This window comes from Brachyistius frenatus, unplaced genomic scaffold (genome assembly GCF_029030835.1).
Source record: "Brachyistius frenatus isolate BFR_SWC_R1_liver_20210118 unplaced genomic scaffold, ASM2903083v1 Contig_221, whole genome shotgun sequence".
In the NCBI taxonomy this organism is placed as follows: domain Eukaryota; kingdom Metazoa; phylum Chordata; class Actinopteri; family Embiotocidae; genus Brachyistius; species Brachyistius frenatus.
The window spans coordinates 51,884-75,741 of NW_027210820.1; the positions used below are offsets into that span (position 1 = coordinate 51,884).

Here is a 23,858-nt window from a genome sequence, read left to right on the forward strand (position 1 = left end):
AGCAGTGACATCACTGCTTCTCCTTTTCTACAGTTTTTGTACCACTGATGCATTAAATAATATTCTGTATTTCCTACAGTGTATTAAGTCAGAAAATATAGAAACACACACACAATTACACACCCACTCACTGAGTAATCAGGCCCTCTATGATCATCCTGGTTTGACTCAGTGGTTGCTATGCCAACAGGGAGAATAAAGCTCTGAGCTGCAGTACTATGGCTTTCATTGCTAATGCAACATTTACCATAACTCCAACACCCTCGTCTCACACACACACACGCTGACACACACCCATAACTACACATCAATACCAACACACACGCAAACACAAACACATACCAATGCACACACACACACACGCACACAGTTTCTTTGAGTTTTTCTCCAATACTTTGTCAGATTTTGTATTTAGGTCACCTCTTTGTGGAAGGAGGAGGAGATGGGGGGCGGGGGGAGCATCCCACTGTAATGGCTGCTGTTGATTGGTCAGAACACACACACACACACACACACACACACACACACACACACACACACACACACACACACACACACACACACACACACACACACACACACACACACACACACACACACACACACACACACACACACACACACAATACACTGGTGATTGATTCACATTCTCCCTCCGTCCCTCTGTGATTCTCCGTCTCTCTGCTCCTGCTGTTCGTCTGCCACCGACCACATCAGGACCGCTGGGAGGCTGAGTGTCCTCCTCCTCCTCCTTTCTCCCTCTTCTATCTTCACTCTCTCCTCCTCTTCCTCACTCCTCTCCAACATGACCTACATTTCCTCCTGAAGCCTTGGCCTTTTGGTTCCTCCCCGTCTTTTCTTCCCTCCCCTCCGGAATACATTAAAAAAGACACACATGTATTATCTGACACACACTCAGGGACACACAGTCCCGCAGTAGGGTGGGGGTGGGGTGGAGTCACTAAGTCCATTTAGAGCTGTTAAGGGTGGAGTTTTAAAATAGAAAGGCGAGCTAAGCCCTGAGTGAACCCTGTGTGAAAACACTGTTTGTGTCTGAGACAGGAGGAAAGGTGTGCTTATAGCGCCTCCTATGGACCCACAGCATCCTGCACCTGTTTACATGTGTGACTCCACACTGTCCCCTGCTGGGCCTCGTTAATGACCACAACCATGTTTCATCTCTTACAGCACTGTTGGACAACCTCTCTGCTGCCACCAAGTGGTGAGAGAGCAGTTCCCAGAATCTACTTCATGATTCTGTCTTAAGTGTTTAAACATTTTCACATTAAAGAAACGAATCTGATATAATTGAAAATATCTCTGTGTGTATGTGCTATAATTTACAAAGGATTGTTTTTAGCTCTATTTAGGTGTCAAGCAGTTGAAGTGATCCCTGCAGCAGAAGTGCATCTGAAACATAATGCATGGGAAAATCATATATCAAATAAATGGCTGTTTGATATTATAGTTTCTTATAGATTTACAGAAAAATAATTGTAAAATATGCATAGTTTTTTTTTCTTCCAAAAACCTCGATCAAAACCATAAAACAAGAGTAACAAGTTTTAAATATAGGTCATGAATGTTCAAGACATAAAAAAATGTTCTATTAGGTTTGTAAAAAAAAAACATTATCATGGATTTTTCTCTGAAAGAGACAGTGTGCGCTCTGGATGGAGAAAGTTGGGCTCAAATGTAAAACATATAACAGGTATCAAAGGAGACAAAGTTGGCCATCCATAAAAGCTTATGTTTGATTATTTCTGTCTTAAACATCATACAAACTAATAATATCTGTTACAACACCGTTTTCAATAAAAGACTGGAAAAGTTGTGTAAAGCTAAAAAGAAACACCTGGTGGAACATCTGACAACTAATTATGTTACCATGGCAAAAGATCAGTAACATTATTGAGTATAAAAAGAGCATTTCAGAGAGGCGGAGCTTCTCAGCAGCGACGATGGGGAGAAGGTTCACCACTTTTTGAAAGACAGCATGGGAAATTATTACAAAAATGTAAGAATCATATTCCTCAATGTAAAACTACAAAGAATTAGTGGATTTCATCGTCTACGGTTCATAATATCATTAAAAGATTCAGAGAATCTGGAGAAATCTCTGAACACAAGGGACAAGGCTGGAAACCAATATTGGATGGTGGTGATCTTCGGGCCCTCAGGCAGCACTGCATTAAAAACACACTATTCTGGAGTGGAAATCACTGCATGGGCTCAGGAACACTTGTGAAAACCATCGTCTGCGAACACAGTTCATCGCTGCGTCCACAAATGCAGGTTGAAACTCTCCAAAGAAGAAACCAGATAGAAACATGATCCAGAAACACCGCCGCCTTCTCTGGACCGAGATCATTGAAGATGGACTGAGGTGAAGTGGACAACTGTCCTGAGGTCTGATGGATCACAATCTGAGATTCTGTTTGGAAATCATGGACGCTGCATCCTCCAGGTTAAAGAGGAGAGGGACCATCCAGCTTGTTATCAGCTCAGTTCTAAAGCCAGCATCTGTGATGGTACAGGGATGCATTAGTGCACATGGCATGGGTAGCTTGAACATCTGGAAGGAAGCATTAATGCTGAATGAGATATTCAGGTTTTGGAGCAACATATGCTGCCATCCAGACAACGTCTCTTTCAGGGAAGGTCTTGTTTATTTCAGCAGAACAACGTCCAACCACATTCTGCACGTATTTAAACTGCATGAATCTCTAGAAAAGTCCAGGTGTTAAACTGACCTCCTGCAGTCCAGACATGTCATCAATTTAAAACACTTTGTGCATTATTACACTGAAAAATATGACAAAGGAGACCCTGAACTGTTAAGCAGCCAAAATTATATAGGCAATAATAGGTGGAGGCATTGTGGGTGAAGATTAGATGTGTGCATGGGGATGTTCACGAGTATCCCATAGTGTCAGTGGAAATTAGATACTTGGGGAAAAAGTATAGTGTGAAGGTTGCGGTTAGCTCCCGCCTTCCGCACCCCCTAATACTGGGAACAGATTGGCCCGGTTTCAGCAGTTAATGGGGCAGTGTGCGGAGGTGTGTTCACGACAGACCGGGTCATGTGATATGTGTGCCTTTACATCCTCTACCCTTGATGGAGGTCCCATTTGAATGTATTGGCATGGACCTCATCGAGCCATTCCACCGGAGCACACGCGGATATCGCTTTGTGTTAGTCCTGGTGGATTACGCAACACAATATCCTGAGGCAGTGCCGTTGCGCAACATTTCTGCAAAGAGTGTCGAGCAGGCTCTGTTTCAGGTCATCTCCTGAGTCGGAATCCCAAAAGAGATTCTGACTGACCAGGGCACCCAGTTCATGTCACGAACACTGAGAGAACTTTATGGATTACTGGACATTAAGTCTATTCGGACCAGTGTTTATCACCCACAGACTGACGGGCTTGCAGCTTTAAAATAATACTTTAAATAAGACTTAAGAAGACTTTAAAATACATTTATTAAATTTACTCACGAAGATGTATGTAATTGGGATAAATGGTTTGATCCTCTGTTGTTTGCAGTGCGGGAGGTTCCCCAGGCCTCGATGGGATTTTCTCCCTTTGAACTGCTGTTTGGCAGGAAACCACGAGGGGTGCTCGACCTGCTTAAAGAAAACTGGGAGGAAGGTCCGAGCTCCAGCAAAAGTGAAATTCAATATGTCCTGGACCTGCGAGCAAAACTCCACACACCGGGTCAGAAGTCACGGGAGAATTTGCTCCAGGCCCAGGAGCATCAACAACGGTTGTACAACAGAGGGGCCAAGCTGAGGCAATTCACACCGGGAGAAAAGGTACTTGTATTGCTTCCTTCTTCCAGCTCAAAACTCCTCGCCAAGTGGCAAGGACCCTTTGTGGTCACACGGCGAGTAAGGGACGTCGACTATGAGGTGGTGCGGTCTGACAGGGGCGGAGCTACACAGCTCTACCACCTCAACCTCTTAAAAACATGGAGAGAGGCGTAGTCTGTTTCTCTGGTGTCTGCGGTATCTGAGAGGAGCTGGGGCCAGAGGTTCCAAAGTCCACCAATCCTGCCTCGCTCCCTTTCAACGCCCATCTCTCCGGGACCCAGAGAACAGACGTTGCCCAGTTGCAGAAGCAGTTTGCTGACGTGTTCTCCCTCCTGCCAGGAACCTCATAGTGTACAACATTGAGACGTCTCCAGGCGTGACGGTGTGGTCGCGACCCTACAGGTTACCTGAACACAAGAGGAAAATTGGATGCTGCGTCCGCACGCTGCATATGCTGCTGCCTACCTGGATGATGTCATCATCCACAGCACCACCTGGGCGGAGCATGTGCAGCGGGTGGGGGCGGTGCTGGAGTCCCTGAGGTAGGCTGGACTCACCGCCAACCCAGGGAAATGTGCAGTTGGACAGAGGGAGGTACGGTGTCTGGGGTACCACTTGGGCGGTGGGCAGGTGCGCCCTCAGGTGGACAAGACTGCTGCTAAAAAGAGGTGAGGCGGTTTTTGGGGCTGGCGGGGTATTACAGACGGTTCATCCCGAACTTCGCGGATCTGACCAGCCCCTTGACCAACCTGACCCGGAAAGGTGCCTTGGATCCGGTCCAGTGGACGGAGCAGTGCCAGCGGGCGGTTGAGAAGGTAAAACAGGCTCTCTGTGGGGAACCACTTCTCCACACCCCTAACTTCTCTCTCCCCTTTACTCTGCAGACTGATGCGTCGAACAGAGGGCTGGGGGCTGTTTTGTCCCAGCAGGTGCGGGGGGTGGACCGCCCTGTTGTGTACATCAGCCGGAAGTTATCGGAGAGGGAGGCCAGGTACAGCACAGTGGAGAAGGAGTGCCTGGCCATCGGGTGGGCGGTCGACTCCCTGCGGTACCACCTGCTGGGACGCTCATTCACCCTCTGTTCGGACCACGCTCCGCTCCAGTGGCTCCACCGCATGAAGGATACCAACGCTCGGATCACTCGGTGGTATCTGGCGTTACAGCCTTTTAACTTCAAGGTGATCCATAGGCCGGGGGCGCAGATGACTGTGGCCGACTTCCTCTCCTGCTCTCGGGGGTGTGTGGTTTGGCTTGGCTGCAGGGGGGGCAGAGTAGGGGAGTGGTTCAGGGAACGGTGCCGGGAAGAGGCGTAATTAGTCCAGCTGAGCCTGATTAACTGATTGTCTCTCTCTCTCCCCATAAAACGAGCAGTGAGACACCGGGCAGGAGGTGTGCGTGGAGCCACAGACGGACGTGGAAACGGACATGGCGGCAGGAGAGCGCAAACATGGTGGCGGGGTGGATTGAACTGAAAATAAAACCGATTGAACCCACCGCAGTAACGGACTCTCGTTACAACCCTAAACTTACTATATAATAAGTATCCCCAAAAATGCCAACCCTGCTGCTCGTTTTCAATGATTTCAATATGAACGTTGAAGCCCCACCTTCATTAAACGGAGTTGATATGAGTGTGTAGCCGTTTTCATTCTCTTCCTCCAATCAGAAAGTGAGCAAAGCCTCCACTTCCTCCAATTCTCTTTCTGTTTGCTTATTGGATTCCACTCCATCCTGTGTGTGTGTGTGTGTGTGTGTGTGTGTGTGTGTGTGTGTGTGTGTGTGTGTGTGTGTGTGTGTGTGTGTGTGTGTGTGTGTGTGTGTGTGTGTGTGTGTGTGTGTGTGTGTGTGTGTGTGTGTGTGTGTGTGCAGTCCTCCCAGTCATACAGTCAGACAGTAACACAGCATGCTGCAACAGAGGAGCTTCAGAGGGTCCGGTTCCCGCTGCACCTCAGGGTGAGCCCCCGATCTCTTCTTCCATCTGCAGCTCTAATGTATGTTTCACCTCCTGGTTTTTAACTCTTCAACATGTGACACCCTGTTTGATTTTGTTTTGTATGACAGAAAGACAGCAGGAGGAGCTTAGTCAGCCATATTGAGCCTTCGGGTTTAGAATGCTTATGTCACAAACTGATAACTGTTATTAATGTACGTAAAGATCCACATGTCGATCTTTAGTGTCCTAAATTCCACTTTATGTTTTTTGTGGAAACTACAAATATAATTTCTGTAGTTTAAACCAGACAAATTAAAAACGAATAAAATGTTTCCTCTTTCATGTGTGAGTGGACTATTCGTGACCACAAAGGTGCCTCCTGGTTATCTGTTGTTGAAACAGTCTTCTGAGAATACAACTAAGTCACAAAATGTGAGATTAAACGTTAAAGCTAAGATAGCTAAAGATAATACATCTGTTCAATAGGTTTAAAACCCCTCCCTGTTGTTTTGCAAGGTGCTTACTGTAGCAGTGCCACATCTTAAGGATCCTGATACATTCATTTTTCATTTGTGACTGTGTGTACTGAGGTCAGAGTTTCTCCTGTTATGTAGGCCAACAGTAAATATTCGGTGCATCGTAGAGAGCAGACAGTGCAGTGAAATGATGTTTAAATTGTGAGCAGGTGCACAAAGTGTCTGTCATGAGTGTCCCATTTGAATCTTGCTTCTTTTTACATATTTTCTTTAAACGTGGCGGTAATCTGTTCCTACAGTTTGCTAGTGGCTGTCAACATTTCCATAACCTCAAAGCTGCACTAATAATTAATGGATTAAATAACTTCATGAATTATGACACTAATTACTTTTAGGGATGCACACACAAAAAAATATCACCAAGCTGCAGTCTGGGTGCAGTCTGCAGAGCCTTTTAACATCTTTAAGGTCGTTGTTTTGGTTTTACAGCTTGCAACATTAACTTTGTTTTAAATTTGAACTGTGTGAAAACCCACAACCCTTCTCAGTAACAAACAATAATGTTAGTGACTGTGAACATCGTGAAGCTTGTGGCAGAGCCACGTATTTTCTCCTGTTGATGGAGGCAAAAACAGAGCTCAAAGGAGCGTTATTATTAGACTTAATAAGACGCGGACATGTCAGAGTTTTGTTTTTAGGAGAACAGAATATTTTTCACAGGTTTCAGTTTCCTAACAAGATGTCCCATAAATCATAGTGTATGAGTTGGTTTTGACCAGCCATAGGAGTCATTTTAGGGGTTATGAGGACTCTTTATTGCCTTATTGATGAAGTGCATTATAAATGTATTGGTCAGACACCTCAGACATTTTAACCTTATTCATTACTACTTTGATGAGAAAATATTTTTTGTCCATCACCTTTGTTGTTCTTTTTCTTCTCGCAGTCTTTTATACCTTTCTCTCTCTCTTGTTCTCTTGTTACGACTATTGAGGCCATTGTAGGTAATTGAAAAATAATATTAATGATAATGGACCTAGATTGATAATCCCAAAAGTAATTTTAGTAAAAAAAAAAACCCTCTAAATTTCCTCGATTAAATTTGTAAATTTACAAGAAAAAAAATCTCAAAAATTATAGTCACATACTTGCATGAAAAAAACTCTGAAAAAAGTATATTTATTTTGTTAAGGAACTACATCACTTGACTTTGCTAGGTTGGATGAATCTGTGTATTATGCCTGCAGTATGACCTGAGCAAATTATGAGCCTTTTCATACTACATTGTAGTCAGTTATAGAAATTACTTGTACCATTGTAATTTTAAACCAGAATCATCATGTTATCATAAGTATCCACATGTTGATGACTTTGCTGTGAGTTAGACATGTGAGACTATATAATCTCAGATAAATGGGAGATTTCTACCGCTTTAATTTAGGAAATTCTGAGACCACCTCCCACGGCTCCTCCTTTTTTTTTTTTTTTTCAATAGCCCCGTGTACTTTTCTCGACATAGACCTATCCAACCCAGTATCACGGCAAAGCGTGTAATGGCCAAGCCCATCTACTACAGCAAAACGTGAGATAGCTACACTCTGAGATGTCTAGGCGTGACAGTTGCTATAGTCGACTGGCGTGTCTATTACACGCTTTGGCCTGGATCAATTTATAGGAAAATGAAATGTACTGCATAAATTCAACCATGTGATTTACTAACGCCTCGACAGCCTCAAGCCTAGCTTTCTCGATTTTGCTGTAGTGGACAGGCGTGTCTATTTCACGCCTTGCTGTTATACTGGGTTGGTCTCTCTCTCACATCCCACAGACAATCACCATCACATTGTAATTACAGTGAGAGCAGTGAGGGGCAGTGTGTTACTATGGCTGCTGCTCAGTCTGCAGTATGATCGGCATGCTGGGGGCTGGAGCTGCTTCAGTCCTGATAGTATCACATGTTGATTCAGCCCAGCAGACACTTCTTCACTGAGCAATGGATTTAAAACACAAAATGAACACCTGCAGCCAGAAAACCTCCTGAACTTCTGCTGCAGTTGTAGGTGAGTTCATGCAAATTTGACAAAATGAGAAAACTTGGAAAACCTTCTGATGCCGTTCGAGAAGGTGTTTGATTACACTGCTGAAAAGTTTTCAGGATTACTGGATGTGATAAGGGTGCAGCCATGGCATCAGAGACGTTCCCTCAATATGTGAGGTCTGTCTGTATAATAGCTGCCTTTGTCAGTCTCCGACATGGAAACTAAATCAGTGCGGAGTGTTTTATAGTGGTGGTAGATTCTGATGTCTGATAACTTGACCTTCATTGTGCTGGAGAAGTTTCAGCAGTGTTTTGTACAGAACTTGCTCTCAGCCATGTTTTAACCGGACGCTGAGCAAAATGTGTCAAAGTTTTTCCTCGCAGGATGTTTTCATCAGTGGTGAAAATGTGACATACTGACTGCAGCTAAACGATGCTGCTGCAGAGATGTAGAAGACTTCTGATGTTAAAGGTGCTCTCGTCAAAATTCATTACTGGATATGTTAAAGATTTTTATATTGTACAATGTATTAAATGCTATGTTCAAAGTGAACATTGCTGTTGGTAGTGACAAAACCTCAGAGAATTATAACAAGACTCTCTGAGGAGGCTTTTAGCATCTTTTAGCATCTTGTTTTTCTTAATGATCCAAAACTTGAATGTTTTGTTTCACTGTCACTGCTCTCACCAGCAAAACCCTTGAAAGTCCACTGCAAGAAAAACAGACAAAAGTGAGAAACAATGGTGAACATAGTGGAGTATTTTAAAGCTAAAGGAAACCTTTTTATCTATATACGTTATATTGAGTGGAAAAAAACATAACGTTGAATTAATGCAAATGTTTTTGTTGGCCTGATGTGTAAAATGTTCACAATTTCAATTAAAGGTACTGTATGTCAGTGTTGAAATTACATTTATATATTTGTTCATCTTTTTAATGTCCTGAGTTTCATTTGGTTTAATTTGTTGTATATTTAAACACTCTCCTGTCTCTCTTCTTGGTATTACTGCTCCACTGTGTCGGCCTTTCAAAGCCATAAATGTGTGTGTTTGTAGTTTGTGTGTGAAAAGCAGCTACCCATTGGGTGGGAAGAAAAGAGAGAACCCATATATGTTGTAATAATTAAATGCAGCTGGCAATTCTGTATAATTTCAAAACACAGTAACAAAGGAGCCAAATAAACCAGATTTTATTAAATATTTCAAGAGACATTGAGAATTGAATGTGTAGTCAGGTTGACAACCGCTTGTTAGACATTTTGTGAAAGTGTATTTTTTGCATGTTATTTTCAGTTTGACAGGAGAATATATATATATAAATATATATAGATATATATAGAGGGTTCACTCCATCCAAATATGAAGGAAACATTTTTGGTGAAGGAAATATGTTTCCTTCATATTTGGATGGAGTGAACCCTCCACCAGCTACCGTAAACTGCAGCTCAGCTGATAATTTAATGACATGTACTAAACTGACTTCCAAGCAGAGTGGCTCATTCCATCAATGTTACCTCGCTGAGGAGCCGCTGAGTTTGGACTGAACCATTAACAGCAGCTGTCTCTACCGCTCTGCCATTAACACCCATTCTAACAATCACAACAAAATATGTGGCAGACAGGCCAACTTTAATCTACGGTACATCACACCATCCTGCTCGGTGTTTTTCTCTTCCTGTGCTCCTCTATCACTTTCACATGATGCTACAAGTTGAGGAAACAATATTCGTCACTTTATCGTGTGGTTTGTTGTTTTGATTGTTACCTGCTTCCATCTATGAATAAATTATTTAATGTTACTTTTTAGCTCATAAAGCGAAACAGACAAAGGATGCTACAGGTGCTCCAAGGGGGGATGCCTTTGTGTGTGCTGTGACATTTCAACCACTAGGGGCATCCTAAGAAAAATTTAGCTGTGAACTCTTGACCTCTAATACCAGCGGGTATTTTCCATATAACCTTTTCAGTACCAAGGTGATGAGATTCAAGATAGCATGATCTCATGAAGTTTGAACACACTGAACAGATGTCCAGGATGCCCAGGCTGACAGCTGTCGTCCACGTCGCTTTACCCCACATCTGCATCTCCACTGTTCAGTTGACACTCACGACATTTTACTTCAGCCGTATTTTATCAGCTGCACTGCGGGGACTTGACTCTTAACAAAGATGAACAGCTGTGTCAGACTCTCACTGTCCGTTCCACAGTCAGCCAGAAAAAGACAACTGCAGACGACGCACACTGAACACATGCCATCCACATAACCTTCCAGAAAAAGAACCATGACATCACTGGTGAGATGCACCTTCTGTGTGCCTGTTTGTATTAGTCCTGTTGTGGGGACATAACTCTGTTTTCACAGTGACACTGTGGGGGCCTGCCGTCCTTGTGGGGACAAAACTAAAGTCCCCGTAATTCATAATGTTTCAGGGTAAAGACATGAGTGCGTGTGTGTGTGTGTGTGTGTGTGTGTGTGTGTGTGTGTGTGTGTGTGTGTGTGTGTGTGTGTGTGTGTGTGTGTGTGTGTGTGTGTGTGTGTGTGTGTGTGTGTGTGTGTGTGTGTGTGTGAGAACAAGGCATGGCCGTGTGTCTGTGAGTCCAACCGTGTCACCGAGAACAGCAGCACCTGTGCCGTCACCCTGCCACCTGACTGTCCTGCCTTCCAGGAACGCTGAGGATTACGTGTCAGAGAGACAAGTGGCTTGGCTCATGACCTGTTTGAAATGAAGCCAGCGCGTGTGTGTGTGTGTGTGTGTGTGTGTGTGTGTGTGTGTGTGTGTGTGTGTGTGTGTGTGTGTGTGTGTGTGTGTGTGTGTGTGTGTGTGTGTGTGTGTGTGTGCAGACGTCTAAGGATGCTGTTGGGGATATCTTACAGATTGTGTGAACGTGTATATGTCAGAACATTTGACCACATCAGAGAACATTCTCCATGTGGTTTCAACAGCACAATAATTTGCTGTCCATGACCTTTTCAGCAGTTATAATAAAGGATAATAAATAGCTCGGTGTTTTTATCCACATAAAATAGCAAGACATGTGGAAACCTTTTAGTTCCCTCATAATGGAACATGCTTTTTGTAATCTATTGTACATGTTGGCTTTAATAGACATGTTAGTCACAGTTGAAGACTTGCGTCTGAGGGTTTGTGGATCCACATCGGCTCTTCTTTCTTCCTTTTCTTTTCCAACTCTGTTTCCAAAATATTTGGGACGCTGTGTAAAATGTGATTACAAACAGAATGCAATGATTTGCAAATCATTTAAACCCATATTTAATTGAAAATAAACCAAAGACAACATATTAAATGTTGAAACTGAGAAATGTAATGTAATTGTTTTATGAAAAATATTTGCTCATTTTGAATTTGATGGCAGCAACACTTCTCAAAAAAGTTGGGACGGGATCAAGAAAAGGAAAAGTTGTGTAAAGACAAAAAAAAAAAAATACCTGGTGGAACATCACACAACAATTTAATTGTTAATTGGCAACAGAGCAGTAACATGATTTGGTATAAAAAAGAGCTGCAAAAATCTAAGAATAATAGATAGATACTTCATTAATCCCCAAGGGGGCATTTTTTTTTTTGCTACAGCAGCATTATAGATACAGGAAAGAAATAAAACAACAGTAAAATATTAAATATAAAAATGCACAGTATATACAATAAATAGAATGAAATAAAATAGAATAATTCAATTAAATTAAAACTAACTAAACAATAGTGCAAATATTTAAACAAACAAGAAAACAGACAACCAACGGTATTATTGTTGTGTGATGGATTTTGCCAGAGAGGAGTTATTGTCCACTCTTATTGTAGACAGGAATGATCTCCTGCATCTGGAATGATCTCCTGTATCTGGATCAGATCTGTGATACAGTCCGTCATGCTGTTGATGTCCTCCCCATGTGGTCCAAACAGCACATTCCAGTCCGTGGACTCAAAGCAGTCCTGCAGGGTGTCTTTAGCCTCCTGTGTCCACCTCCTCACAGTCCTGGTGGTTACAGGCTGCCTCTGCACCAGAGGAACATACCTGGGAGTCAGCAGGACCAGGTTGTGGTCTGATCTACCAAGGGGGGGAAGGGCAGTAGTACTGTATGCATCCATGGCATTAGCATACAGTAGGTCCAGAGTTTTATTGTTCCTTGTGGGGCAGTTAACATACTGGTGAACAGTTGGCAGGACTTTATCCAGACTGGTTAAAGTCTCCAGTAACTAACAGAAATGCACCGGGATGCTGAGTCTGTAGTTTAGACACAGTGGAGTAGATGGTGTCCACTGCTGCCTCTACATCAGCTGATGGAGGAACGTACACAGCGATAACAATGGTGGACGTGAACTCCCTCTGCAAATAATACGGGCGCATCCCCACGGCTAGAAGTTCAATGTCCGGGCTACAAAAACGTTCCTTCACACACACGTGGTCGGGATTACACCACCTCTCGTTCACATAGACTGCAATCCCTCCACCTTTCTTCTTGCCTCTCCGAACAACGTCTCTGTCCGCCCGAACGGTCCTGAAGCCGGGTACGGCCGCGCTGTGGTCCGGGAGATGTGAGTGCAGCCATGTCTCGGTGAAACACATGATGCTGCACTCCCGGTACTCTCTCTGGGTCTTTACCAGCGCCGAGCTCGTCTGTCTTGTTGGCCAACGACCTCACGTTCCCCGTTAAGATCTCCGGTACCGCTGGTTTATATCTCCTCCTCTTCACCTTCATCTTAGCTCCAGCTCTGCAACCCCGACGTCTTCTCCAAAGTTTGTCTGGGATTTCAGGCCTCGCTCCGGGCAGCAGCAGTAGAGGCCTACTCAGCGTGATCAGCTGATCACGAGAGTAAACAAAGGCCCCGGTCCACTGTGTGTAGCTCTCCGTTACGAAGAGGGGAAAAAGTAGAAGAAGAGCCACCAGAAAAGAGGAAAAGTTACGGTCCATTGTCTGACCGTCACTTAACACATGTGAAAGAAAAGAAACAACTCAGAAGAGGAGAAAGAAAGAAAAATACTTAAAACACACTCGAGGGGGGGAGCTGCTGTAACAGGCTGCCACTAGCATGGCGCCATCTTACTTTTAATAATACTAATGTTCCTCAACGTAAAACTACAAAGAATTAGAGGATTTCATCGTCTACAGTTCATAATATCATTAAAAGATTCAGAGAGTCTGGAGAAATCTCTGAACACAAGGGACAAGGCTGGAAACCAATATTGGATGGTGGTGATCTTCGGGCCCTCAGGCAGCACTGCATTAAAAACACACTATTCTGGAGTGGAAATCACTGCATGGGCTCAGGAACACTTGTGAAAACCATCGTCTGTGAACACAGTTCATCGCTGCGTCCACAAATGATGTTAAAACTCTCCAAAGAAGAAACCAGATAGAAACATGATCCAGAAACACCGCCACCTTCTCTGGACCGAGATCATTGAAGATGGACTGAGGTGAAGTGGACAACTGTCCTGAGGTCTGATGGATCACAATCTGAGATTCTGTTTGGAAATCATGGACGCTGCATCCTCCAGGTTAAAGAGGAGAGGGACCATCCAGCTTGTTATCAGCTCAGTTCTAAAGCCAGCATCTGTGATGGTACAGGATGCATTAGTGCACATGGTATGGGTAGCTTGAACATCTGGAAGGAAGCATTAATGCTGAATGAGATATTCAGGTTTTGGAGCAACATATGCTGCCATCCAGACAACGTCTCTTTCAGGGAAGGTCTTGTTTATTTCAGCAGAACAACGTCCAACCACATTCTGCACGTATTCCAACAGCATGGTTCTCTAGTAGAAGAGTCCGCTGATAAACTGGCCTCCTGCAGTCCAGACCTGTTAATCATTGAAAACATCTGGAGCATCAGGACATGAACAATACAACTAAGGAGACCCTGAACTGTTGAGCAGCCTAAATATCAGGCAATAACGTTCAAAACTCCAGAAACTGGTCTCAGTTCCCAAATTTTCACCTCTTTCAGTCCTGGACAGTGACGTTCTGCCCCCCTTGAAACGTGAATGTCACTCAGAACACCTCACCCGGCTCATTGATTGATTGCCGTAGACTTTCTGAAGCATCTCAAGGGTCTCTGTTGACAATTTCCAGAGTTCGACACAAAATCGGATGTTTCTGTGCTCGGTTTTAGGTCCATGGTGAAATCACAAAAGTTCACGTACCAGCGGTCACAAAAATGTGTGGAACTCAGGTGCTGATGTTGATCAAGAGACGTAACTTAGAAAAGGTAATTGCTTTCCTCGTGCATGTACATGACCGTGCAGCGCTCCGTTAATGCTCTACAGTCTCTGAACTTTTTCATTTTACCTTGTACCCAGAGTCACTGTGTGATTATAGGCATATGGCCGCGGTCCGTTGGTAAATCTTTCCAGTCGTTGCATCCTAATGAGTGCACGACCAAATACAAATGAAGGTGGAACAAAAAGCTGAAAAAAAATTTGAAAAAACTTGAGGACCATCTGGCAAACAAGTGGTGGTAACGTATCAAAACGGGCTGATGATGCAGTGGCTGCAGCTGGGGCAGATTGGGGAATTCGGAGCAGATGAGGTGGAAACTGGGCATGAAGAGTAACAGGGACTAAGGACCTCTGGTGGTTGGAAGGAGCAACACAAGGCACAAACCAAACAACAAATGGGGCAGACAAAAGTCCAAAACTATGACATCCAGACTATAATCACAACAAAGACCAAAGCATTACTCAGCCAGAGGCGGGCTAACTTAGAATTTCAAAATAAAAAATTTGAAAGTAAAAAGTAAAACTGACTAGAATTTATTAAACATTCAAAATAAAATAAAATGATTAAAACTCGGTGGCCCCTGAACGTTTTTTGGGTCATTGGAGATTGGTGCGTTTCACCAACATCTCTCCATTTACCGTAGTAGAATATTGAAAAGTTCTGCCCTTCACATTTTATATTTAGTAGCAATGTTTAGTGACACTACAGGAACTAGTGTACCCTTAGGGTGGAGGCATTGAGGTCAAAAAGTGGATGGGTTTATATGGCATTTCACTTTTGCTGCGTAACCATAGCTTATTTTCCACAAGTTTCGCTAAACTTAACCATGATCTAGTTGTTGGTATATACAGATCCTGTCATGGAAAAATGCTGGTGATGAAACCAGATTTTTTCAATAGTCCAACATAGTCACCAGCCATCCAATTACAGTGATGAACCACCGATACTGGTCCTGGATTGGTCCACCCTTCAGAGTGGCTGTGCAGATGCTAATATGGGCCAAGTACCCAGACTGTTATTCACAGTGAAGAAAACTGAAGCTGTGAGCCACAGACAGTGCAGCCTGGCTCAGTTTGGTGTCTAATTCAGCTGTTGTTCTTCCTCTGCTTAGAGACAAGTTAGTCAGTTGTTCAACAGACTGTATGTGTGATGGCGGGGTGTGGTTAGCTCAGCTGCAGGAGGTAGAGAGTGGGAGGAGTGGTTCAGGGAACGATGCCGGGAAGATGTGTTGAGCACAGCTGACCGAATACGAACTGATGAGCACAGCTGAGCTGGATGGGGGCTGATGAGCTCTCCCCTAATAAAGGGAGCAGGGAGAAGGAGGCGAGGAGAAGAGGTTGCACAGAGACATTGTTGTGTGGGCCGGGCAAATAAAGGCATTTTACACCCGAACGTCTGACTGAGCGCGTCATCTGTCTCCAAGGAACCCCCACGGTAGCTCAGACCTGCTGCAGTATGGTTGGTTTGTAGTGCTCAATTTAAACAGTCAATCTCTCCAAACCTGACTACATATGAGTGACAGAAAAGTTCTCTCCACCTCCATGTAACTATCCAAAAGGGTTTCTGACTTTATGTTTTTTTTGGATACATTGACAAACCTAACCCCAAAAAAATCAAATAAAATCAATTCCTTCCTGACTGTTAAGCTCAGTCCACACAGCCCAGCAGCCACCACCCACATCCACACTGCCAAATGCAGATGAGGCTGATGTAAACTGAGACCTCAGACTGAACAGCAGACCTCCGCCATGCAGACCTGTAGCTCACAGTTTGGAGGATGGATCTTTATTTTCTCAGTTTTCTGCTGAGTAGAATATATGAACAGATTTTAAAACTAGCAAAACTAACAAAAGTTCATTCTGTTTTACCTAGAGTGTTTGTATGGGCTAAAGGGATTTCATAGTCTTTGATACCTAACTTCATTCTTGTTGTTGGGCTTCAGCAGATAAATTGAGGAGTACTGAGCCTTTCTCTCAGGCAGCAGTCACTAACATTGAATGCATTGAATGGCAGCAATCATTTGGATAAAGGTTCAAATGAGCTGATGTGTGACTGCAGTGAAGGTGCCATGTTAGGGGACAACTGCTCCAACATTGACTTCTGTCTGACTCCACCATCACAACTCAGGTGAGCTCGGTTACATCTTCACTAGTTGTGTGGGAACTATAAAATGTGAGCCATTCCTTGGTTATCATTTGGTGACACCGATAATTTCAATAATTTACAGTGCACACATGATGATTCTGTTCAGTTCTTGTGTTTTAGTTTGAATCATCTTGCAGTCTTCTTCTTTTATCTTTTAGTTTGTGTTTATTTTCACTAGTACAGTCTAATCTAATAGTGTTGTTACTTATTATTTGATGAGGTCAGGTGATTTAAACTGAGATAACCTTCTGTGGTAATATTAACAAGAGATTTTTCCAATGTTCTGTATTATCAATTGAATCACATGAAATGATACAGTAGCTTTTTGCATTAAGACTTGAGTTGCATACTTGACAATATTCAGTAATATTTACTCATAACATCAGTGAAAAAACATCTTATATCTAAAATAGCTGCAGAGTTAGCCAGTCATGGTATGAAATGCCTTTTGGTCTTCTTTGAAAAGGAAAAAGATGGTGCAGCCCACGAATAATTTTATGAAGCATTGAAATTGTGGAATGGTGCATTTACAACTAAACAATATACAACTTGAAGTGTTTGAGTTTTTGACTAGTGAATTTTTTTTAACATTTTCTTATTAAAAAATGACAAAAGTATGAGGGGGACTAATAACCTTATTTAGCCTTGTAAAATAAATAATTCATTTAAAAAAAAAAAAATGCAAAAAAAAAAATACAACCCTTTTTTTTTTTTTTTTGCTGATATCAATATTTTTCAGTGAGAACAGTCTTCATAAATATACTGAAACATTGAACTGAAAATATTTATAGCACAGATAATTCCACCACATTACTCTTGTCTTAAAGATGAATAATATATAATCCATAAATAAATGTATGATATATTTTGTATGCAGCACCCTCCTCCAGTTTAGCTGGCCAGCAATCAAAGCAAAGGATTCCTGGTTATTTGTAGTTTCTTGACAAAATGAGCTCTATTTTACTAAAATGCAATTCTTTGCTTCCCACCAATGACCATGAATGAGCTGCAGTTAAGACCTCCGCTGTCCTAAAAACCTGCTCTGAAACACTGTCATCAACTAACCAGATAGAATACACAATAAGGAAAAACAAATATGTATTCAGGCACACGTCAGATGGTCTATCGTTCACGGCCCTGTTACTTAATATACCGAGTGTGTGTGTGTGTGTGTGTGTGTGTGTGTGTGTGTGTGTGTGTGTGTGTGTGTGTGTGTGTGTGTGTGTGTGTGTGTGTGTGTGTGTGTGTGTGTGTGTGTGTGTGTGTGTGTGTGTGTCTGTGTTTGTTAGTGTGTAGTGAAGCATGCTTCAGTCAACATTCAGCACTCTCGTGTTGACTAGTCCTGCTTTAGTCAACAGGTGCAAACAGCTTCCGAATGTTTTGATCTTCTGTTTTGTTCTTTTTCATTTAAACGCCTCATCTGACTTCAGACTGTCTGTATATGGACAGTTACATCTTCTCTGTTCTTCAGTGGGACGAACAGAGACAGAAAGACAGATGGAGAGACAGAGGGAGATGTAGACATAGGGGCCTATTTTCATGTGCCAGAACAGGTGCAGCTCAAGCTCAGGTGCGCCGGAGGGCCAAGTATGTGTGGCAAACATGTATGTTGGTGAACACAAGGGCAGGTCCTACTCGGCACGGCACAGTGGTAAAATAGGAGGAATAGATAATTAGAAGTTGTGTCACCAATCAAATCAATCAACGTACTCGTCTTCAGGCTCTCACAACTAGATTTATAGCACTACGAGTCGGCCTCCACGGGCTGATGATCTTAAATTCACTTTAGAAAGCTCATGTTAATTTACAAACAACATTGATACATGTGCTCCAAACCTCACTGATGTTGTGGTGCGCAACATGCTGGCGCTGCACTTGCCCTGGGTACAAAATTAGGCCCAAAATCATAATTTTTAGTATTTGGTGGAAAAGTGTTTGATCCACAGCCCACAGCAGGTGTGTTGTATCTTCTCTGGCAAAGCTCCCGCAGATGTTCACTGCAGCCACCTTCAGCTGATTGGTTGGTTATCATCTCATCAGTCCTCAGAGCTTTGTTCCAGAAATGTATCAGGTTTCTGTGAACTGCAGTCTGACATGACCTGATTATCTACTCATCTTAAAGACCTTTTGCTCCTGTTAAGGTTAAGGTTAGGGTTAAGGTTAAGGTTAGGGTTAAGGTTAGGGTTAAGGTTAAGGTTAGGCTGACCTTTGGTCCTCCTCTCTTGCTTGAAGCTATACGGAGAGGTAGGTATACTGTTTATTTTTTTAAATGTCTGCTATAAAGAATGAAAACATTGCTGTAACAGTAAATCACAACAGTGAAGCATTCATTATTGAATGTATAATATTGAACTGTGGTTCCAGTGAGTGTTGACTGACCTTCATGACATCAGCGTCATGAGGGAGGGTGGTTTCCATTTGTGCTGGAGGTCTTAAGCTGTAAAGGAATGAAAGTATGTGTTGCAGACAGCCTGTGCACATACCACTTCATGTGTGTGTGTGCTGGACCTCTTCCATCAGTTTAAAAAGATAACGGTCTTTAGACAAATATAGCACTGGAAGACACAGATGTAGACCTGTGTAAGGCATGCAGCTCGTCAGCACACTCACCACACATCAATCAAACTGACACATCTCAGAAGAGACACGTGTCAGCCCCACACTTAGTTTAGGTTACTGTTTTTCCACACTAAACAGAAGACGTGGGCAGATTGAGAAGCTGTCACACTGAACTCCCAAAACATATTTCATTGTGGGAGAGTAATCAATCAAAAAGCAAAAGGAGCAGGTCAGTCCCCAAAGAATTAAAAAAGACTGGATGAATCCACACATCTTAATTTATGTCCAATAGCTTCTATTACATTAAACCACCTTGTGTTTAAATACTTTAAGAAAAAGGTATAATCAACTTCACACTCAAATCTGTAAGAAACAATAATTGGTTGATTTACTTTTATAAAATGTAAAAAATAAACATACAAAACAGAAAATACTGTCTTGTTCAATTGGCAAACAAAACAATTCAAAAATGAAATAAGGCTTAAACTCAGATTCTAAATTAATCTCAAAACTTTGTCACATAAGCCGGCAGAAACAAAAAATAAACCCACACTGTTGCAGGCTTGAGTCGATGAGACCCAAAACTATTTGGTCGGTGCACTCAAACCAGCGAGAAAAATAAAAGTGTGGTACCTTAGTTCAGAGTTTGAGTCTCTGGTTATCTGGTGAAGAACGCGGTGGCAAGCAGGGGTCCGAGCTGGTGTGGTCGGTCCCACGTCAGCAGATGGCCTTGGGCAGCTTGAGCATGGCTTTGGGTACCTTGAGCGTGGCCTTGGCACATTGAGCGTGTCCTTCGAACCTTGAGCGTGGCCTTGGGCACCTTGAGTGTGTCCTTGGCACGTTGAGCGTGGCCTTGGGCACCTTGAGCGTGGCCTTGGGCACCTTGAGCGTGGCCTTGGCACCTTGAGCGTGGCCTTGGGCACCTTGAGCGTGGCCTTGGCACCTTGAGCGTGGCCTTGGGCACCTTGAGCGTGTCCTTGGCACCTTGAGCGTGGCCTTGGACACCTTTGAGCGTGTCCTTGAGCGTGGCCTTGGGCACCTTGAGCGTGGCATTGGCACCTTGAACATGGCCTTGGCACCTTGAGCGTGTCCTTGGCCACCTTGAGCGTGTCCTTCGCCACCTTGAGCGTGGACTTGGCACCTTGAGCGTGGCCTTGGGCACCTTGAGCGTGTCCTTGGCAGCTTGAGCGTGGCCTTGGGCACCTTTCAGCGTGTCCTTGGCACCTCGAGTGTGGCCTTGGACACCTTTGAGCGTGTCCTTGAGCATGGCCTTGGGCACCTTGAGCGTGGCCTTGGCAGCTTGTAGTGCTGCCTGGAAAACCTTCAGCGCTCCCACATTGAAAACGGTGAACTAAAGCCTCCAGTGGTGGCTGAGTTGGTTCACCAGTGGCTAAAAGTCCATTCACTTTGCTCATGAATGCCAACAAACACACTTTCGCTTTTACCAAATCCATCCTGCATCATCGTTAACACCGTTGCACTTATTCTATTTTATTTGTATATACTATGCATTTTGACATTTTCATATTTATACCTTTTCTACCTCTAGTATCTATCTATCTATCTATCTATCTATCTATCTATCTATCTATCTATCTATCTATCTATCTATCTATCTATCTATCTATCTATCTATCTATCTATCTATCTATCTATCTATCTATCTATCTATCTATCTATCTATCTATCTATCTATCTATAGTATATAACCATCAACTGACAGGTGCTGAGGTTAGAAATGTGCAGAACATGTTTGCAATTATTTTGTCATGATCCTGGAGGTCATTTAGTTTTTGACATCAGAGTATCGGAGTAGTACCAAGATGCAACTGTAATTGCAGTAAGACAGTATATTTGTCCTAGTGGCTTCGGTTGCTGCTGTATGCCAGAAATTCATACCATAATCTGAGGCTCGTGATTGTGTATCTACTCTGGTTTTTCCCCTCCAGTCACCTTCCTTGAAGTTTAATATTTGTTCATGTTACCTTGGATCGGGCTCCATCATTCTGTATTGTGAGACTTGCAGGTTAATGGAGATGGTGGCTCTGATCTGGTGTCCTTTGTTCTGTTGCTTTGTGACCATATAGGCCTTATTTATGTGGTGCTGCTGTGGTCAAGCAGCTTTGAAATTGATTGGTTCACTAAAAAAGGTACCAGTTGATAATGCACTGTTAATGGAGTAGTTTTGGAATTTTGGACATAAATTCCTGATTGCATCCAAATAATTGTTAGTCAGAAGTTAGTAATACTTTAGGTGTATCCTCAGCATCTTTAAAGTACTCTTAAACCTATGCTCACATGCAAGGGCAGGATCTTTTCAATGACGCACACCTCGAGGATAAGGACTCTTTAACCCAAAAGTAGATGGTGATAATGTATTGCCTGAGGTCAATATCATCTTAAACTGGCCCCAGGACCTTCAGGACAACAGAAAACAGATGCAGTGCAGAGTCTGTTGTTTTTTTTAACGATAGTCTTTGTATATTTTGCAGGTGGGTCAGCTGCTCTGGTAGCAACAGTGTTCTTCAGTTTCCAGATTCCTCAAAAAGTATGTTTCTGTGGGCAGGAAGTAAAGCAGCAGATGGACGAAGTGACCGCAGGTGAGAGTTTATCTCGTCTTGCTTGTGTTTGGATTGATGTCCAAAGATCAGGGCCACAATCCCCTTTAGTCTTCAGCTACAGCTGTTAACCTCCTTCAGATCCATCTACCAGAAGATTCGAGAGTATGATGTCCTGGACAAGAGGAAGACGGTGACGGCTCTGCGGGCAGGAGAAGACCGAGCCATACTGCTGGGCCTCAGCATGGTCTTCTTCTCTGCCATGATGTACTTCGTCCTGGGAATCACCGTACTGCGCTCCTACTCAGACAGGTAACACCCAGTGAGAAGACCACGAGATCATCCCATGCAGCTTCTTGTGTTGTGAAATCAAGGCGAAATGACCGGAAATGATCTTTCTGTGCAGTGTGTGGACAGACGAAGCCAGCTGCACGATCGTGAACTCCACCATAGTGTGGGATGTGAACTGTTCATACAGCTGTGGAGCAGAGTGCTGGAAGAGTTCCCGTTACCCCTGTCTACAGGTCTACGTCAGCCTCAACTCCTCAGTGAAGACGGTCCGACTGTTTCATAACGAGGAGACCCAGGACAGCAATCCCGAGGTACTCACTGCTGTTGCGTCCTGCAAGTTTTTTTTTTTTTACTGGCATCTCTGGCTTGACTGTAGAGGATTCAACTTTCGAAATTGAAAGTGCAGTTTTAAAAGACACTTTTCTTTTTTTCTATCCTCTCCTTCAGTGCTTCTACATCCCAAAGTGCCATAAAGACTACGCAGCCACGCATGCCGTAGTTGAGAACATTTCGGAGCGTCTCAGGTCTCAGCACAGAGTTCAGTGTTTTGTGGATCCTGCAGACAGAATGGACAGCGCCATCCTGACCCAGATCTACGGTCGGGTCGCTGTTTTCCACTCCATGTTCTGGCCGACCTGCACCTTGATTGTAGGAACCATTATCATTGCCATGGTGAAGCTGACCCAGTACCTGTCCATCATGTGTGAGAGACTGAGCAGCATGAAGAGATGAAGGACTGGAAGGCCACGTTGTCGGATGGGACTCCCCTTTAATGAACAAGGGCACAACTGAAGCCGTTCCAAGGGTCTAAGACTGAAAGACCCAAGAGGAGGCATGAAAGCTGAGATGTGGTCTGTCTGTGACAGCCTGAACATTGCCCGGCACTCAGAGACATTCTGACAATCACAAAGCAGCTACGAAGAGAAGCATGCAGTTCTGACCCAGGGTCGAACTCAGATTTAAAGATAATTCAAAGTCTTTATGCAGCTTCACCTGCTGGAGATTGAAGCTCACTAACAGTCAGACTAACAATCATTGAAATTATCCTTTTTGTTGGCCAGATGGTAATTTTGTAAGACTAGTACAAATATCACACAGTATTTGAGTACCTTATTCTGCTTTCTATAATTTGACAGTAAGTTGTTTGAGGACATACTTCTGGATGTGATGGATTTATGCCACTCTCGCATCTGCACGGTAAACAAAAAGCTACAGCCTGCAGAGAGCTTAGTTTAGCATTGCTAGCTACCCTGGGTCTGTCTGAAGTAATAAAACCTACCCAAGAGCTACAAAGCTCACCAGTTAACACATATATGTATTCTTTTTATTTTCTTAATTCGCGCTAGCGGATTTCACCTCTTCTCAGTTTTTATGCTAAGCTAACATAAGAGCGCCATCCTGTCATTTTAGATTTAGTGTACAAACATGAGGGAAGTTGCATTGGTACAGTGCATCCGGAAAGTATTCACAGCGCTTCACTTTTTCCACATTTTGTTATATTACAGCCTTATTCCAAAATGGATTAAATTCATTTTTCCCTCAAAATTCTACACACAATATCCCATAATGACGTGAACATTTTTTTTTTGAAATTTTTGCAAGTCTATTAAAAATCAAAAATGAAAAAAATCACATGTACATAAGTATTCACAGTCTTTGCCATTACACTCAAAATTGAGCTCAGGTGCTTCCTGTTTCCACTGATCATCCTTGAGATGTTTCTACAACTTGATTGGAGTCCACCTGGTAAATTCAGTTGATTGGACATGATTTGGAAAGACACACACCGTCTACATAAGGTC

General features: G+C 43.2%; 1 protein-coding gene across 2 annotated transcripts; it reads left to right on the forward strand.

Annotated features, from left to right (window-relative positions):
- Positions 1 to 5,690: 5,690 nt before the first annotated feature.
- Positions 5,691 to 23,858, forward strand: LOC138633459 (calcium-activated potassium channel subunit beta-2-like). Of its 2 annotated transcripts, none has more exons than XM_069719703.1 (5): positions 5,691 to 5,767; positions 21,700 to 21,807; positions 21,907 to 22,077; positions 22,172 to 22,367; positions 22,504 to 23,858. In XM_069719703.1, exons 1-5 carry the CDS (start codon positions 5,718 to 5,720, stop codon positions 22,786 to 22,788), a joined length of 810 nt encoding a protein of 269 aa, XP_069575804.1. In that variant the 5' UTR covers positions 5,691 to 5,717; the 3' UTR covers positions 22,789 to 23,858. The 2 variants fall into 2 exon arrangements, with proteins under 2 accessions (XP_069575804.1, XP_069575805.1); XM_069719704.1 differs by lacking the exon at positions 5,691 to 5,767 and adding an exon at positions 8,220 to 8,283.

Excerpts from the sequence above, each read along its gene's own strand:
- LOC138633459 (XM_069719703.1), top strand. The coding sequence starts at position 5,718 with ATGCTGCAACAGAGGAGCTTCAGAGGGTCCGGTTCCCGCTGCACCTCA. Across the intron at positions 22,078-22,171 it reads CTGCGCTCCTACTCAGACAG|TGTGTGGACAGACGAAGCCA; the intron begins GTAACACCCAGT and ends CTTTCTGTGCAG. Across the intron at positions 22,368-22,503 it reads CCCAGGACAGCAATCCCGAG|TGCTTCTACATCCCAAAGTG; the intron begins GTACTCACTGCT and ends CCTCTCCTTCAG.